The sequence below is a fragment of the Ambystoma mexicanum genome, chromosome 12 (genome assembly GCF_040938575.1).
Source record: "Ambystoma mexicanum isolate Mex_15411 chromosome 12, UKY_AmexF1_1, whole genome shotgun sequence".
Lineage (NCBI taxonomy): Eukaryota > Metazoa > Chordata > Amphibia > Caudata > Ambystomatidae > Ambystoma > Ambystoma mexicanum.
The window spans coordinates 245,331,409-245,349,035 of record NC_090936.1 but is presented as its reverse complement, the minus strand read 5'-3'; the positions used below and the strand labels follow the sequence as shown (position 1 = coordinate 245,349,035).

The 17,627-nt window shown below is 48.2% G+C and overlaps 1 protein-coding gene across 1 annotated transcript in view; it reads left to right on the top strand.

Moving 5' to 3' along the window:
* The window catches only part of SLC15A5 (solute carrier family 15 member 5), a 435,391-nt gene that overhangs the window by 245,122 nt on the left and 172,642 nt on the right, over positions 1-17,627 (top strand). Inside the window, exon 4 of the mRNA XM_069628381.1 lies at positions 898-1,118. Coding sequence (XP_069484482.1) covers positions 898-1,118 — 221 coding nt within the window. The remainder of the gene's footprint in view (positions 1-897; positions 1,119-17,627) is intronic.

Genomic DNA, 17,627 nt, shown 5'->3' with positions numbered 1-17,627 from the left:
TTTTTCTCACAGTATTAGTTCATTAATTATATTCATGCAGTAGCAATTTTTTTATCAAGCGAACACTATTACGATGAACGAGATAATGATCCAGGCAACCAAGCAGGATTACCAAAGCTGATTATATTTCATGAAGCATTTTAAAGCTCTAATTGCTTAGTTCTCCTAACTAGAAAACACACATGACAGCCCTGTGGAAATGGTGGCGCTCAGCCTGCGGTATGCAGCAAGGCTGTGCCTGAGGTAAATACAAAAAGCCCCCTGCGTAGATCAATGCGATTTGAACAGCTGCTATCTTAGGGAATACTATTTGTGTCGAGTGAGCAGTACAGGATTTGAAAAGATGTGAGCTGGCTTGCAAGTTATCTCATGAGGTCAATGTGCCTGTTGCAATGGTCTTCCGGGGAGTTTAGGGGCACAGTTTCTAATCCTGATAGGAACAATCCCCCCTCTCATGCTTCCAAAGTCATTAAGTGAATACTGATGAGTCGAATAATGCTAACTTATTTTTCTATTTTTGCAGTTGCAAAGTCTTTCAACTGGAGGATACTGATGTTATCAACCTAATACACATTATATACAAACCAGGCGCTTATGGGATGCAAGACTGTGACCTTTGGGCTGAACACTGGTCTGAGTAGAGGGCACATTAGCTCCCTGAGCTATCTTAACAGAGTTATACTTGCATCCAGTGCTTTGTGACATGAAATTGCTCAGCAGGCACTAAATAATGTAAACAGTATTACTATTAACAATAAGTTGACCATTTATTAATTTAATGTATTGCCAGTGATGTCCCGGGCGTGAGTGGTCTATTCTCTCAATGTCAGAGAGATAACAAATATTTCTTTGATCCTCTTTCCATAACAAACAATATTGTCTGTCTTGGAATTTCAGGTGGGTCCCTACAAGCAACATTTGGAGTCCTTGCTAACGCACTGAGAATGTGTTGGTTTCAATATCGTCACCTTAGCGGACGTGTCACCAGCTGGTTGGACCGTGCAAAGGAAAATAATGGTGGATGGTACACGGAAGCCAACGTCGAAAACACAAAATGTCTCATCAGGCTTTTTCCATTTTTCACCTTTCAAGTCTTATATCGAACCTGTATCGTGCAGGTAGGTTCAAGTCATCTGGAAAGTGTTTTACTGCCATTGTTAACACATCATCAATAATGCAACGTGTTGCATTTACCCCAACATCAATGAGTTGCACTAATGTTGTTATAAGCTTGATGGCCAGTCACAAATTATGCTATGCAGGCCCTCGCAGAGACAACAAGGTAGAGTTTATTGAGTATACCCCTTGTTCTTACAAGACATTGGCCCTCATTACAAATTTGGCATTGCAGAAGAATGTAGTGGTAATTTCGTTACTGGCATTTTTTGCTGGTAACGCAATTACAGCCATTTTTACTGCACCACCAAACTACACATTTGACCTTGAAGTGGGGGATTGGCCTTCAGCTTGATGCTGGAGGTAAATCATCCATTTTAACACTAAAGAGTTATGGATTTAGCATGAGTGGACTTTCCAACCACAGTAAATCCACCACTTGCCTAAATGAATGCTATGGTCTCCAAAAACAGGGATGAACACCACCATGCCAACACTCATAATCCAGCCGAAAATCCCCCAGACCGAGGGATACTAAGGGTGACCAGGTTTGGCAGTATTGCCAATGAAATACCGGAGGAGGACAACAAAACTCAAAATACAGCCCAATCTTGTCTTATTACTATGAACATTTTACTGGCAAACTTTCCATTGTGAATATACTGTTATCCCTTCAAACTGACAAACTATACATCCACACAAGTAGCATGTATTGGCTTGACTTCTGTAACTCTGGGCTCAACAGTCTTACAGCCCATCTTCTGTTCTGGGGAGCATACATTTAAATCAATCCATTTTTGACATCTCTGGTTTTGCTATACAATAGATCCACTCTCCACCCACAACTCCATCAAAATCTTTGCATATTTCCTCAAGCAGTCTCACACATTTTCTGTGTGTTCACTGTTTTCTAAACAGTTTGCGCTCAATTCGGTGTAATGTTACCTGAAGCATTCATCAAGTATTTCATTTACATCTATAATGCCTTCTCTGGTTTACCCTCTTTTTTGAGAATTCATTTTTATTATTCATTTTAAGTTCGATACAATAAAGCCACACAGCCATCAAATAATGATATAGCTTTGTCAAAGTAGACAATGGTGCATGAAGCTTTTTGCATGTCAAATGTATCTTACTGTTTATATATGCTTAGTGTATGTTGGGACATGATCTAATGCCGGAATTCACTTCTGCTCTTCTTAGAGGGCTTTGAGAATCGCCATGTCACAGAACCCGGTAGGCACATGTAATCCCATTATAATCACTGGTAGTAGAGGTTTTACTGGACCAAACTGAGATAGTGTTTGGAATCACATGAAGTGCTGTTTTGCTTGTAGTGTAGTCAGAGAGGTTGTACTAAACTTCAATAGCAAGTAGAAAAAAAGTTCATTTTACGTGTTTGCTCTGGTGTCACTTTTGTATTCCCTTTGAAAGTTCACGCAACTATTTAGGAAATTCAATTCTGCATCAGTCTATACAGTATGTGGGGGTACAAGCCCACTTTTACTGTCCCTGAAAGTCGTATTGCTGAACGCTCCCCCATAGTTTTAGTATGTGTTGCCTGTATTTAATGACTGCCATCATCCGCTGCCATTGCCATTGTTGCACCAGACACGTGTAGTGGAAATGTGTGATAGATTTCTGGTCGTGTGTAAGGCTAACATGCACCATCCCCTATTACCCACATTTATACAGCTTATCCAGAGTTCAGTGCCACCTAGGGAGCACTTTGTGAACAGTAGAGATGTTGGTCTTTGGCCAAGAAAGGGAGAAGCCTAACTCAAGGCTGGGGTACCTCCCAGAATCTGGGGTGTGGACCTGGAAATCTGGGCAGAATAAGCGGGTGGCCAAGTACTCTGTAGTCTCCTTGGTGGCTTTAACCACTCTCCTACTCCTCCTTGATCTCCCTCATCCACTCTCATTCTACTTTCTCCTGACCCTGCCTGGCATCTTCTAGGCCTTTCTTCTCAGGGTGTTTCCCTTCCTGCTCCCATCTCTCTCACACTCCTTCGCTTTCAGATGTCCTTCCTTTCTCACTCTTCACTATTACACACTCCTTCATCAGTGCCTTGATGAACTTCCCATCCCTATCATCCGGCCCCACCCTTTTGCAGATGCCTCCTGTATTGTTTCTTTTCCCAACCTTCTTCACTATGATCACTATGAACTGTGTGCATACTACTGTTACTATTCTCACTTTCTTCCTGAAGATCACAGTGCTCACCTTCTTCACTACTTTGAGTACTACCTTCCTCTACACCTTTGTCGCCCTCTTGATAGTCACCCCTTATGCTCCTCCCTTACTCCTCTAAGCAGCATCCTCCGCTGACCTATTGTCTTCAAGTTCTTCTCCCCTATTGGTGCATGCTTTGCTCCTCTGAGCACCACCCATTGGACTACAAATGTTTCCCCCCTTTGGCCACCACTCTCACCCTCCTTGCCTCTTGCTCTAGCTATCTGTAATCCTTGGTCTGTATCCCAGTGTCTCTCCTCAGGTTACCAAAGTCATGTCATGCCTCGTCTCCTGGACCTCTCTTCCAGTTCTCCGGTCCCTGAGCATTCTCCTCCAGCCTTCTCCAAAAGATCTCCTGCCTCTACTCTACAGCCCCTAGGTCCTTCACCTTCACTGCCAGACTGAGCTTTTGGGATTTTATAGAGCATTGGCTCCATTTTGTTGTCTCTCTTTGGTGAAAGGGTGCTCAATGTTATAACTGGGATGGAGAGTGGCTTTGAGGCTCCACACTTGTAGACAGCTTAGAGGCCTGATCTTGGATTTGGTGGTGGCTGCATCCCAACCCACTTGGATAGTCCTCTTTCTGTGTGCCACACCTTAGCTGTGCCTTTCCAAACTCTCTCTGTGTAAAGGGAACTCAGGTGTTTCTCTTCAGGAAGCTGATTTAGGAATTGGCTGGTGGACACCCCCCTTTGAGAATAGCTTTGTTCTCCAGCATGGGGTCTGGCATGGATTCACATGCTTATGAATATTCCCTGTCGTCAGGCTGGGAATCCTCAGTAAAGAAAAAAAAATCAGTTTCAGTTTCGTTTCTGAACTGTCTTTCTACTATTAACCAATCACTGATCTCTAGGTCATACTGCCCCCAGCCAATGACTGCCCTCTACCTAAGCCCCTCCTCTGGCAGCCATCTTCAGATTTTTACCACACGTTCAAGTGTTGGGAGTCCTCGTGCTGTAGCTCTCGAGCTATTACTGCGTATTGCGTTTTTTCGAAGAGATTACTCTTATTTTTCAGTAAATCCAAGCCTCAAGCTTCACCGATTCTACTTCCGATCAACGGGGGACCCATTTTTGGAAATGTCTACGCCCCTCAAGGGTGGATTTTTGTCGAATTACACTTCTTGGAGGATTCTGGAAGACCTTTTAGGCCTACCCCGATCGGACATGGTCCAGGACAAAGGAGATTCTACGCCTACTGGATCCAAACTGCTTAGGAACTGCCCAGGATGTGGACTGCAGAACGTCTTTAAGGAGGATGAGCACTCCCGGTGCCTCTACTGCCTACACGCCGACAAGTCGGACGTGGAGGAGGACTGTGCGTTCTGCAAGAATATGTCCGTCCAGACCATGAAGGACCGTCGTAAGCGACTCCCTGACTGGCTGGAGGCGAAGAGCCCAGCAGCAGGTGAGAAGAAGAAATCCGAGCAGTCTTCTAAGAACATTGAGGGCGTTCCGGCGACGGGGGCCCAACAAAAGGCAAAGCACCGCAAGTCCGCGGGCACCGGGAGCGCCGTTGGGTCGGGCTCCTCGGCTGCCAGGCAGGGCGCGATGTCACCAACGCCATCATCCACGAGCCAACGCTCTGGCTCGGTGAAAAGGAAGTCAGAGAACCTGGGTAAGCTTCGGGAGAAGCCCTGGTCGATCCCGACGGAGAAAACTGAGGGGGGGCGAGGCGGCGACCCTCCCCTTAATGTGAAGGCCTCAGACGCACCCAAGGTCATGAAGGCCCTGATTCACCCGGCTAAGGCCTCGATTGAAGGAGTCGTGGTGGCCCTGGCGAAGCCTGCGGAGGCTACCCCAGTGGAAACGACCTGCGGGCCTAGAGTTTCCCTGCCACCCCGGAGGGAATCATCTTTCCAGCCTATCGAGAAGACTCCAGTGAAACCCCAGGATGAGAAAGAGGGTGGCAGGGTAGCCCTAACGGACACAGATACTTCCTCCGAGGATGAGCCGTCCGGCATCAAAGCTATCCTGGACAAGAAGTTCAAGGAGGTCAGGACCTATGGGAAGGATCCCGATGAGGCGGACATAGAGAGCGATGGTAGAGCCGAAGAGGAGCCGCAGGCCTTGGAGGAAACGGAGGACCCCATGCCCCAGCCTTCGCTCACGTCGCAGCCAATGCCTATGTCACAGGACAATTCAGGAGCAATCTTGATGGCTTTACAGACCCTGTGTACAGAGATAAGGACAAGGTTGCCCTTACCCCCAGCGGACAATCCAGCGGTGCCTGGACCATCGGGGAGCCCGCCGAGCAAGCGAAGGCGAGTCCATCCTCCCCCTCCCTTCCAGCCTTCACCCCCATCCCCTCTACCAACGACGGGAAGCCAAGAGGAAAACCGTACTCTCAGTCCCGCTGTTGGACGACATTTGGGACGAAGGACTGTCCCTATTGAAGAACCCGTCCACGGCCCCTGTGAAGAGAGACCGGTACGAGAAGAAGTACCGGGTCCCGGACTCCGCTCCTATGTGCCTCAGTGCGCAACCGACCCCGGATTCCGTAGTCTCTGCGGCAGCCAAGAAGAAAGTGTCAGGGTGGGGCAGCATCATCCTCCACTTCCCTGCCAGACAGCGAGGGAAAGAAGCTGGACGCCATGGGACGTCAAGTCATCTCGTCGGCTGCGACGACCATCAAGGTGGCCAAACGCCCTCGCGATCATGGCCCTCTATGATAGGGAGCTGTGGTTCAAGATCGCCCCTATTCTGGACTTTCTCCTGGACGACAAGAGGGCGGAAGCCCTGGAAATCCTGCAAGAAGGCAAGGTGACATCGGACCACGCCATCACTGTAGCTACGGACATCGCCGATACCGGATTTCGTCAGATGGGCAACAGCGTTTGCCTGTGCCAGCGTGGGTGGCTCAGGGCCACTGACTTCCATCAGGACGTGCAGACCAGGGTACTGGACATGCCCTTCAACAGGAACAACCTTTTCGGAAAAACGGTGGACAAGTCTCTGCAGGCCATCAAGGCAGACACCGAGACGGCCCGTGCCCTGGGCACTCTTTATCAACAACGGCCGTCCTTTCGGACCTCTGGAGGCAAATCTCAAGGTGCCTCCAAAAGATTCGGCGGCGGTCCATCGTCGTACCATCAAGCCGCCCATTCCTCGTCGCAGGAAGCTTACAGAGGCCGCAGCAAGACCGGTGGATACCCTCGTCATCACCAAGGAGCCCAGGGTGGCAAGCCCTTGGCGAAACAAGACTGAACCGGCCGTGACATCGGGCCCCTACCTAAACACGCCGGTGGGAGGCCGGCTGGCAAACTTCGTCAGCGTGTGGGAGTCCATCTCCACCGACCGTTGGGTGCTGGGTGCCCTGGCCCACAGGCACACTCTGGAGTTCCAAAGGAAGTCCCCCCGTTTCCAACCTGTGGTCAGGAAAGAAAACCATAGTCTAGAGCTGCTTCTGGAGGTGCGAGCCATGCTGAGAAAGGGCGCGATAGAACTCGTCCCAAAGAGGCTCCGGGGCTCCGGCGTATACTCGCGGTATTTCCTCGTCCGCAAGAAGACCGGCGGTTGGCGGCCCATCCTGACCTTCGAAGCCTCAACAAATACATCAAAGCCAGAAGTTCCAGATGGTTACCCTTCAGCACATGCTGGGAAAGCTGGAGGAAGGCGACTTCCCATCGTCTCTGGACTTGGAGGATGCTTACTTTCACATCCCCATACACAAAGGACATTGAAAGTTTCGTGGTCCAAGGGCAGCACTACCAGTTCAAGGCACTGCCCTTCGGGTTGAAGTCGGCTCCAAGGGTCTTTACCAAGTGCCTGGCAATGGTGGCGGCGCAGCTGCGCCTGCAGGGGATCCACGTATACCCCTACCTGGACGATTGGCTCATCCAAGCAAAGTCAAGAGAACTCGTTGTCGACCACACGGCGAGGACCGTCCGCCTGCTCACGGAACTGGGATTCTCAATCAACTTTGCGAAGTCACACCTGGTACCGTTGCAGGACGCCCTGTTCCTGGGAGCCAGGCTCAACACAGTGGCGTGGTTGGCCTCACCGTCGGAGGAAAGGACGAGGGCCATCCTGGGCAAGGTACAACAGCTGTTGACCATGGAAGTGGCCAGGGTGAGGTCCAACAAGTCCCTGCTCGGCATGATGTCATCGTGCATCAACCTTGTGCGTCTGTGCAGGTTGTGGATGCGGCCACTGCACGAGTTCCTCAACGCCCGTTGGACGCAAATGGCGGGAAGCTTCAAAGACACAATCCCACTCAATGAGACCTTCCGTCAAGTGATCCTGTGGGGGGGCACCTGTGCGCGTCTCGTGGCAGGCATGGACTTCCAGACCCCAGCGCACAAGGAGACGGTGACAACGGACGCCTCCCTGGAGGGATGGGGAGCACACACCGGAGAACTCCACACAAGAGGCCTTTGGCTCCCGGAGGAGAGGTCCCTGCCCATCAACGTCCTGGAGCTCCGGCCCGTGTTCTGGGCCCTCAGGTCTTTCCTTTCGTCCCTCAAGGGCAAAGTGGTATGGGTCTTCACCAATAACCCCACCACGATGTCTACATCCGGAAGCAGGGGGTACCATACCCCAGCCCTGTCCAAGGAAGCGCAGGATCTGTGGCACTGGGCCGTCACCCAGGGGCTATTCCTGGTACCTTTTCATCTGGCAGGAGTGAAAAACACCATCGCTGACTCACTCAGCAGAGAGCTGCGCTTTTGCCACGAGTGGGAACTTCGGCAGGATCAAGTGGATCTCCTATTCCAACGGTGGGGCAATCCCCAGATCGATCTGTTCACGACGGTGATGAACACCAAGTGCTGGAGGTTCACCAGCAGGTTTCCCCAGCCGGGGAGCATGGGTGATGTATTCTCCTTCCCCTGGGAAGACCTGTTCCTGCATGCGTTCCCACCGTTGCCGTTGCTTCTGCGACTCATCAGTCAACTCAGACGGTCCCGGTGCAAGATGATCCTCGTCAGACCAGCGTGGCCAAGGCAGATATGGTACCTGGACCTTCTGGACATGTCAGCATCCCCCCCAGTCAGGCTTCCGACGGACGCAGATCTTCACGCCAGGGAAGGAGCTGTGATCCTGCACCATGACCCGGGGTCGCTGAACCTGCAGGCCTGGCTCCTGCAGCTCTAGAGTTCGGAGGCTACGATATCCCGGCAGACTGCAAGGAGGTACTTGCCAAGGCCAGGGCTTCCTCGACTCTTAAGTGCTATGGACATAAATGGAAGAGGTTCTCTGTCTGGTGCCGTGCACAGAAGATTAACCCTCTACGGATTACGGCCCCTCAAGTGCTGCCGTACTTGCTGTCGCAGCCAAATAAGGGGCTGGCGCATGCCTCCATCAAGATCCATCTGGCGGCTATCTCCCGCTACACCAGAACCCCGGCGCGATCGTCGCTGTGGTCGCATCGCCTGGTGAAGGAGTTCATGAAAGGACTGTTCCGCTCGTTCCTGCCGGTGAAGGCCCCGGCCTGGCGTGGGAGCTGAAGGTGGTGCTAACCAGGCTCATGGGCCCTCCATTCGAGCCTTTGCATTCGGCACCGCTGAAGATCCTATCGTGGAAGACAGCGTTTCTTGTGGCCATCACCTCCGCACAACGAGTGGGAGAGATCCAGGCCCTCACCTGTAAACCTCCATGCCTGACATTCCACGAGACGAGGGTAGTGCTGAGGACACACCCCTCCTTCATGCCCAAGGTGCCATCGGACTTCCATCTCAATGAGCCCTTGGTGTTACCTGTTTTCTTCCCGTCGCCTTTGTCGCCGGCTGAGAGGACTTTGCCCTCGCTGGATGTGGCTAGAGCGTTGAAGTTCTACGTGGACCGCACGAAGAGTTTTTCGGAAGACATCACAGCTGTTTGTGAACTTTGGACCTTTGAACCAAGGGAAAGCCCTCTCGAAGGCTTCCATTTCCAGATGACTCTCCGGCTGCATCATGCACTGTCACCGGTTGGCAAACCGACCATTGCCCGGCCGTCCGAGAGCCCATTGAACCAGAGCGATCGCTGCTACTACGGCGTTCCTGTCTGGTGTGCCCCTGCTGGACATCTGCAGGGTTGCTACGTGGATTTCGACGCACACCTTCACGAGATTCTACTGCGTCGACTGGTATTACAGGGAGAAGTCCAGAGTCGGCCAGGCAGTGCTGCGCAACCTGTTCGCTTGAAGGTGAACCTGGTGAGGAGGTTATAGATGCTTAATGTTGAGTTGTTGAAACGCTTAATGTTGAGCCTTGCCACCTCCTGAGGTTGTGCATGTGTGTACTGCTATGTATTTTTGTATTCATGAGCATGTAAATCCATGCCAGACCCCATGCTGGAGAAGGAACAAGTTACTTAACTGTAACTGTTGTTCTCCAGCATGGGTCTGGCATGGATTCACATGCGAACCCTCCCTCCTACCCCTCTGCGGCTCTTCTCTTGGTCCTACTGCTTTGTACAGAGGAGGGGCTTAGGTAGAGGGCAGTCATTGGCTGGGGGCAGTATGACCCAGAGATTAGTGATTGGTTAATAGTAGAAAGACAGTTCAGAAACGAAACTGAAACTGATTTCTTTTTTCTTTACCGAGGATTCCCAGCCTGACGACAGGGAATATTCATGAGCATGTGAATCCATGCCAGACCCATGCTGGAGAACAACAGTTACAGGTAAGTAACTTGTTCCATCTGTGATTTGGTATTTGTGGATGGCTCAACCCTCCTCTTGGGCAGTTCTATGCCTGGTTGTCACACCTTAACACTTCCCTAGGGTGAACTCACTTAGCCTCTTTGTGCCTATATGTATTGGAACCGGATGTGTTTAGACCTTGGGTAGTGGACAGCTGGATGACTTACACATTTCCTATCCTAAATCCGATCCCTCTGCTACTCTAGACTTAAAAGGGATTCTTACACGTGCAAAATGGGAGCCAGCTGTGCAGGCACTCCCTCCTCTATAGGACAGCCATTCCTCACTTATTATTAATGGGGTACAGCTACAGAGTGCCCAGCTATAGTGTAATCAAAAATACTACCTTTTAGGGAGAGCCTGATTTGCCTTCTCCCATATGGTGTAAACTTCCCTAGTTTATGCCTACGCAGCCTGTTCAAGTCCCCTGAGCAATGCTCATCGGACACTTTGTGCACAGAAAATTCCTAGCTTTCCTGAACCCAGGTCCCATTAAGTTCCTTCTTGAGACAGCAACCCTCCGAAAGTGAAGGGAATCAATCAGGGCTCCTCTGATTGCCTTCTGCCTTTGACTGGACCGTGCCTTTAGGTCTCTATGGGGACTTCATCATAGACCCTTTAGAGAGCTCTAATTAATTCCATCGGTTTAGACTCTGAGTTAGGCCTCTCCACCTGGACTTTATATTATTTCTACCATGTTATATAGGACTCTGTTCACTTTAATTACAAAATAATTCAGGCCTATAGCCACCCATTTAAACTATTTGTCAATTATGTCTTCTGATCCCGATGCCTTGGTAATGGGAGGTGCATCACATTTCAACTAATTGAATTTTCTAGTCTGTGACTCTAGAAATAATTTTACAGTTGGCAACCTGGCTCTTGTGTAGTCTTCATGTTTGGTCTATGTAACAGAAAATTGTCTGCATATTACATGATTTCTTTCTTCCACCTTCCTTGTTGCTGCTTTAATTGGCTCACTAATGGTGACTGATAAACATTCCATGATCAGCAGGAACATCATTGGCGGCAGTTTGCATCCATGTCTGGATAATCTCCATATAGGCATCAGTGAGCTTTTTTCATATATGACACTGAGAATTCAGGCTACCGTTGTGCTCGGACTCCAAGATTATTTGGGAACACATGCCCAAAGGGCATTTGTTTATTGAAAAAGCCCTTTGGGGTGAGCACATGACCCCACATGGCAATTTACCAATATGTAAACATAGAAATACTCCAACGGCCTATGCAGGAAGCATTCATCATGGCCCAGTCTCTTCGACTATTGTGAAGGTAAACATAGAAGAAGGCCAACCTGGTGTTGATTATGAAAACAGAAATGTTATTCTGCCCTGGGAGGGGGCCTTACTGCACCACCTATGACTATTAAAAAAGTATCACCTCCTTCAAACCTGGGAAAAATTCAGGAGGTTGGCTAACCCCTGAATAATCCACGAATCTAGGTTATTCAGCTGTTGGGCAAATAAATTCACCCAGGCCTCATTTTTCCAACTGATGCTAGCTGATGGGTTATTGTAAAGCAATTACATTTTATTACAAAAAGAGATCATCTATAAAAAATGTGGCAAGGATCCAAAATAAGCATGCTCACTGTAAACCATCAAAATACTTTTGTAGCGACCGCATCCTAATTCCGGGCCAATCAGATAGATACTAATCCAACCTGGGGTTTGTTTGCCAAACTCAGGAGAAATACTTGAAGCAGCTTGATGACAATTTTGACTAGATTTTTTTTATATCTGTTGTCTAAACCTCCTGGTCCACTACGTGTTTCTATCAAATCTTAAAGTAGTTGGAGCTGTGACAAGATCCAGTGCCTGAGACTAGGGACAGAGAATAAGGTAACCCAGAGGCTCAAGTCCCACCCCAAGACAGTGGCTGGTAGGCCCGGGGTCAGTATGAGAAGGATCCCCTGGTCACCTTGCCTGGGTCCCCAGTACCTGATAGTGGAGAACACAGGCCAGTGCCAAAGATTCCACTCCTGGATATGTGAGCACAAAGCTATCCCTAACCAGACGCAAATGTACAACACTGACATTGACCGCTTTCCCTTTCAGGGAATCCATCCCCATTTCATGAACAAAGCTAGTGTAGGTCTGGGTACAATTACAAGCTCACCTGGCACTTCAGACGAATGACATTTACTGATTTGTGGGATCCACAGTGAACTCTGTTGTGCCGCAAACACAATCTTGTAAGCAAGCGTCTTCCAGAACACTGGGAAACTGATGCAGAAAGCAAAGTTACATCACTATTGTTCCCCGGTAAATGACTCTTACGCTGGAGAAAAATGTATTCCTTTTCGGTCTTGACCCAGCCTCGCAAATAATTCTGAGAAGTTAGAAAACATACTCAGAGTGTCTCCAGCTCTGTATTCACACCCTGGAAACACCACTGCTCCCAAATCAGCGTATACATCGTTGAATGACTGGAGGAGACAAGTGTAGAAGGAGAAGGTGGGGGGAGACAGGAGAAGGTGGTAACGTTTGAAGAAGTTGGGAGAGAAATCAAGGATGTGGTTGTCGTCGGGAGGAGGTGATGAGAGGCAAGAGAAAGGGTTAACATCAGGAGGGGGTGCTGAACCTATGCAGAAGGTTTTAGCGCATGGAGGAGGTGGTGAAAAAGATAGTAAGAGTATAAGGTTCCTGGCTGGGTAGGTGGGCCCTTCACATGACCAGTGTTAGGAATATTTTCTCTTTTAGCAACTTTCCCTCCACATTCTATGGACCCCCAAACCTTTTGCTTTCGTTTTTACAGTGAAGTGAACCCATAAGCTCCAGTCCACTGGCCTTTTGCTCACTTGTTATGGGGAAACAGACTAGTCCTTCATACTGTCAGTACTGGGCAAATTATGTTTACCTTTTTCTTTTTACATGTTATCTACTTTGGGTAACCTTTTCATGTTGCACACAGCACCTTACAGTGCAGTGCAATCGGGACCATTTTGTATCACCCTAGACTACACTGGTTCATTTAAATGTGCCTTAAGACAAGCTGGTGGCAGCAGTTACTTTTTCACTATTTTTACTGTATTTTATTTTAGCTCTCTTGCCTTTACCACATTTTGCTACTAACTGAGGCACGTGTCCCATCATGGTTGTGCCACAATGTTTTTGTTTGTTCTTTTGGCTGTTTTGTTTGTTGGCCTCTTCCCTGCCTTCCCAGTTCAAGAATTCCCTTTTATGGTCATGCATTTGCTTGGGAAAGCAGTGCTATCTGCGGGCTACTGCAGGCCATGTGTGTTGCAAGCCGCAAGTGGTCTGGGACTGGCTGGTCCCAAAACACAAACTGGTTTCTGTATGTCTGGAGTGTATGCATGAGTTTCACCAACAGAACCAAGTAAGCTACATAGCTGTGAAGACTTTGGAAGACCCATGGACCGATCCTGAGAAGGCGTGGCAACCAACTGTTGCTGCAATCCCAGTGGAACCCTGTCTGGCTACTGACCTTGAAATTCCTTGCTGGTGCTTCGATCCCTTGGAGTGGTGGGAACAACCAGACTTGATGTCTTCTTGGTACCCTGAATTTTGGAGTCTTCAGAAGTGCCCCTGGGTCATCCAGTGTACTGACCAACTCCATTCTGTGTTTTGACTTGGAACTTCAGTGGTCTTCAGCTTGTCCTTAAGTAGCCTCTCTGCGAAATGATGGTTTCCCAGCATCCAAGGGTCCCAAGATAGAAGACTTTCCTCAAACGCGACATCTGTAATACCTGCTGTCACCCTGCATCAGTAACCGTTGCTGAAACTGGCTTTCCTGCATCTAGTTGAGGATCCTGAAGAGGCCTGTACTTGTGCCTGCTGCATTGTTCCAAGACAAGAGGTTGCACACAGCTCCTGGACTCTGCCAGAGCTCTTCTTGCACCCGCAGCTCCTAGACTTTTTTGACCAGAATAAACGGCAGCAAAACCTACCCCAGGCAACACCCCAATGACCTGTCAAAATCAGAGTACGGGGGTAAGTTAAAACAGTATTTGCATGTAGCCCTATCTCCACCCGTTAAAAGTTTGTACACATTTCAATAGTTTTGAAAACTTGTGGATTTGGCAATACTAAAGTATGAAAAGGTTTTATTCACCAGTGAACTCATCTGTCTTCTAGAACCTTCTTTGCATCCACAAGACCCTCCTTCTAACTTTGTCCCACTCCCTACAACTACTGGGAAACTTTGTGAACTTTTGGGTGCAAGGCGCCATATAACATAGGGTTGGACTTTTCAAGTTAGGGTTGTTATTCCTGTGGACTGTTTGTGTATTGACTAATTACTTCCCTTTCCTTTCAGACCATGGAGGGCTGAGGGGTGAATTGATTACTTTACACTGACTCACCGTGATTGTAGATATTTATTTTACTATTAGTGTTGTGTGATAATATTACCTGTTCTTAGTCATTTTCATAGTGTGTTCTTGGCCATAAATAAATGTTATAGTATTCTTATACTTACTTGTCTAAGTGTAATCATTGATTGCTCATTGGGTGGACCCATTATGGAGCCATGACCCCCTTTACTTTCTCCTGAGACCTAGCCTTGACCACTCTCCATGCTACCTTGATTGGGTTGGCTATAGTTACCAGAATTTCTCTGTTTACTACAACTAGGGTGGCCTCCTAAAGATCTGTCCACCAGGCCAGAGTTTAAAAATCTGGACTAACAACCAGACAGTGAAAGGAGGAATGAGGCAGAGGCAGTCCACTTAGTGTCACATTAGAGAGGATAAGGGGATGGTGAGTTAGGGACACAGACATGCACTTGGAGATGTGCTGGGGGTCTAGAAATAGGCAGGAGGGATGCCTGGCTCCAAAACCAACTCAAGCTATACCCCACATTGCTTAAAGAAGTGCAATATCATGTGAAAGAAGAGCAACAAAACGTTGATTTGACTCTGGACCTAAGGGGAGGATTTAAATAGCTGTGGGTACAAGACCCAGGAAAGATTGCAACTACTTAGTGGACCAAGACTAACCCTAGAATGCATCTTGATCCTGGGCTGGCCCTGTAATGGAAGGTACCCCTGTGGCAGAGGGACCTTGCAACCTATGGTCAAAGACCTTGATTTGTTATCTAACATTTCCATTTCCCGATTCTTTTTTTTCTTCCATTTCCAGATTTTGATTTTATGTTGTATTAATTCATTAATTTATTAATTAGCTTTGTTCATCTGGAAATGTCACAATTCCATAACGGTACACATTAAAATCACATTTCTAAAAAAGTGATTAAAGATAAGACAAACTAATAAAGCAAAATCTCATACCTTGCAAAAGAGTAAGGCAAATGAAACAGGTTAAACACAAAATATAATGACTGCCAGGGCCCTACCCATCTACCACCAGCATCACTGTATACGGGCATTCAAACACTATGTTTGTAGCATAGTTACCTGCAAACTGCCTCTGCACTCAGTTACCATCTTTTCCACCACAGTTTGGACCAAACTCATTTCATGTCCGGTCTGGGTTTTGGGTTCATGTAGCAGATGCATTCTGGCAGATGTTTGCTGCCCAAGAGGCAAATGTCTCGAGGAGAGATGTTAATTGCGTTCATTTGCAGCAGGCTTCCGAGAGCATGGAGACACAATGATGCCGCTCTGCTGCTACAAGCTACCAAGAGATATGGTGGCCATGGTTGTGCACATCTGGATCAGGCTCTGATCTACTCTACCCTGTGTGACTGTGGGCAGGAAGACCTCTCATGAGCTCAGCTTCAGCAGTAGCAGTTGTTCTACCAACTTTCTTCGCTGGGAGTTCTAGCTTAGTGCTTCTGTGCCCAGTTTTAAATCCTTTTTAGGGCCAATCCCATTTTTACTTTAAGTTGTTCAACCTTGAATACACCCTTAATAAAAGACAGTGAACCTGGCATCCGGTCTCGGCATCCATCTCCTCTGCATTTTCTTTATTCTTTGAATTCTTGGTTCTAATGGGTGACCTCCACAATGGTTCCAGACCTTCTTTTCCTATCCAAAATCTGAGCTGGGTCTGTCCCAGTGCACCATTGGCAAAGATCTACACCATTAAAATAGTTAACGGCTGTGCAATCATGGACAGCTAGCTGCCGAACATCTGCACTGCAACAGATATCCCCTGGCTGAAGTGTGCATTGGAACCAGACAGTGCCAATCCCAGTTTCAACCAGTTCCGGTGAAACACATTAGTGAACAGGATCAAAAGCTAGATGCCAGAAAGTGCATTAGGTTCTATGGGAGTTTCCTGCCTTAGAGGGTAAGGAGCTGGCCAAAAATGAAGACAGCGCTAGCATCTCAAAGAGCAGTCAGTATGAGTATATGATACCGATATGGCCTTTTGCCAGCTTTTCTCCAGGAATCCACCGATGGAAAGTCATAAAGTCCAAACTTTATCTGAGGTTTTTATCCACCTTTGGAAACCTGGAGGATTTTACTTGCACCACTTTCTAAAATCAGCCTTATTGTCTTTTTCTAGTTTTGACTGATTGTTGGCACATACCCAAAGGGCCAACTGCTGTCATGTACAAGGTAGAGGGCTAAAAGGAGTGAGGACTAAGCACTGCAAGGCAAACATTCTGTGGAGTGTATCTCCACTCACTTGCACAACAGTGTGTTACAAACAGATACACGCAGCACAGTATGCAGTGAATTGCTTTCCCATTGAGGCAGGGTAGAGCAGGGCTTGCCCTTACTGTAAACAATGGTGGCGGTTCCCTGCAGACACAGAGGTATTTTTTTACATGTTGCCAGATTTTCACGTTACCTGTCACTTAATGAGTACTTGAGCATTTGGTGGCGATCCTTGGCAATTATGTGAATACCTGAACATTTTGATGGCAATAGCTTGCATGTGACCGACCATGCCCATTGCATGATCAGAGTACAAGAACAAATAAAGCTTGTATCTGGACATATAATAGCAATAACTGTCTCAAGTTGAATGCCTATAAAGCGCTCATATAAAAACCAAAGGTGTTAGCTTTTCTAGTGCTTAAGTCATCATGCTGTTTGCTTTATTCTTGCTTCTCCTCCCATTATGAATAGGACCCATGAGGGGTAAAGAGTGCTCTAACAAACAATGGCGGCGAGTGGCAGTCTTGCAGTTTACTCCCACCACCCAGTCTTTTCTCCAGTTCTACTGTTGGAGGTGTGTTTCCTGCTACACCTGACCATACAAAGACTCACTTACTCCGCGGAGCGGACGCGGAGTGGCGGCGAGTGGCAGTCTGGCAGTTTACTCCCACCACCCAGTCTTTTCTCCAGTTCTACTGTTGGAGGTGTGTTTCCTGCTACACCTGACCCTACAAAGACTCACTTACTCCACGGAGCGGACGCGGAGTGGCGGCCAGTGGCAGTCTTGCAGTTTACTCCCACCACCCAGTCTTTTCTCCAGTTCTACTGTTGCAGGTGTGTTTCCTGCTACACCTGACCCTACAAAGACTCACTTACTCCGCGGAGCGGACGCGGAGTGGCGGCGAGTGGCAGTCTTGTAGTCATTCCAGGCAAGACGGCCAAGGCTGCCCCTTCTCCTTCTTTGACGCTGCTCCTGGACCCAGAAGATACTACAAGACGTTGCCTAAGAAACTATTCGAAGTTGTCATCAATAAAAACCACAACTACAATCTTTACACAAGACCACAAACAATCTTTTCCTACTCCTACTCAAACCACC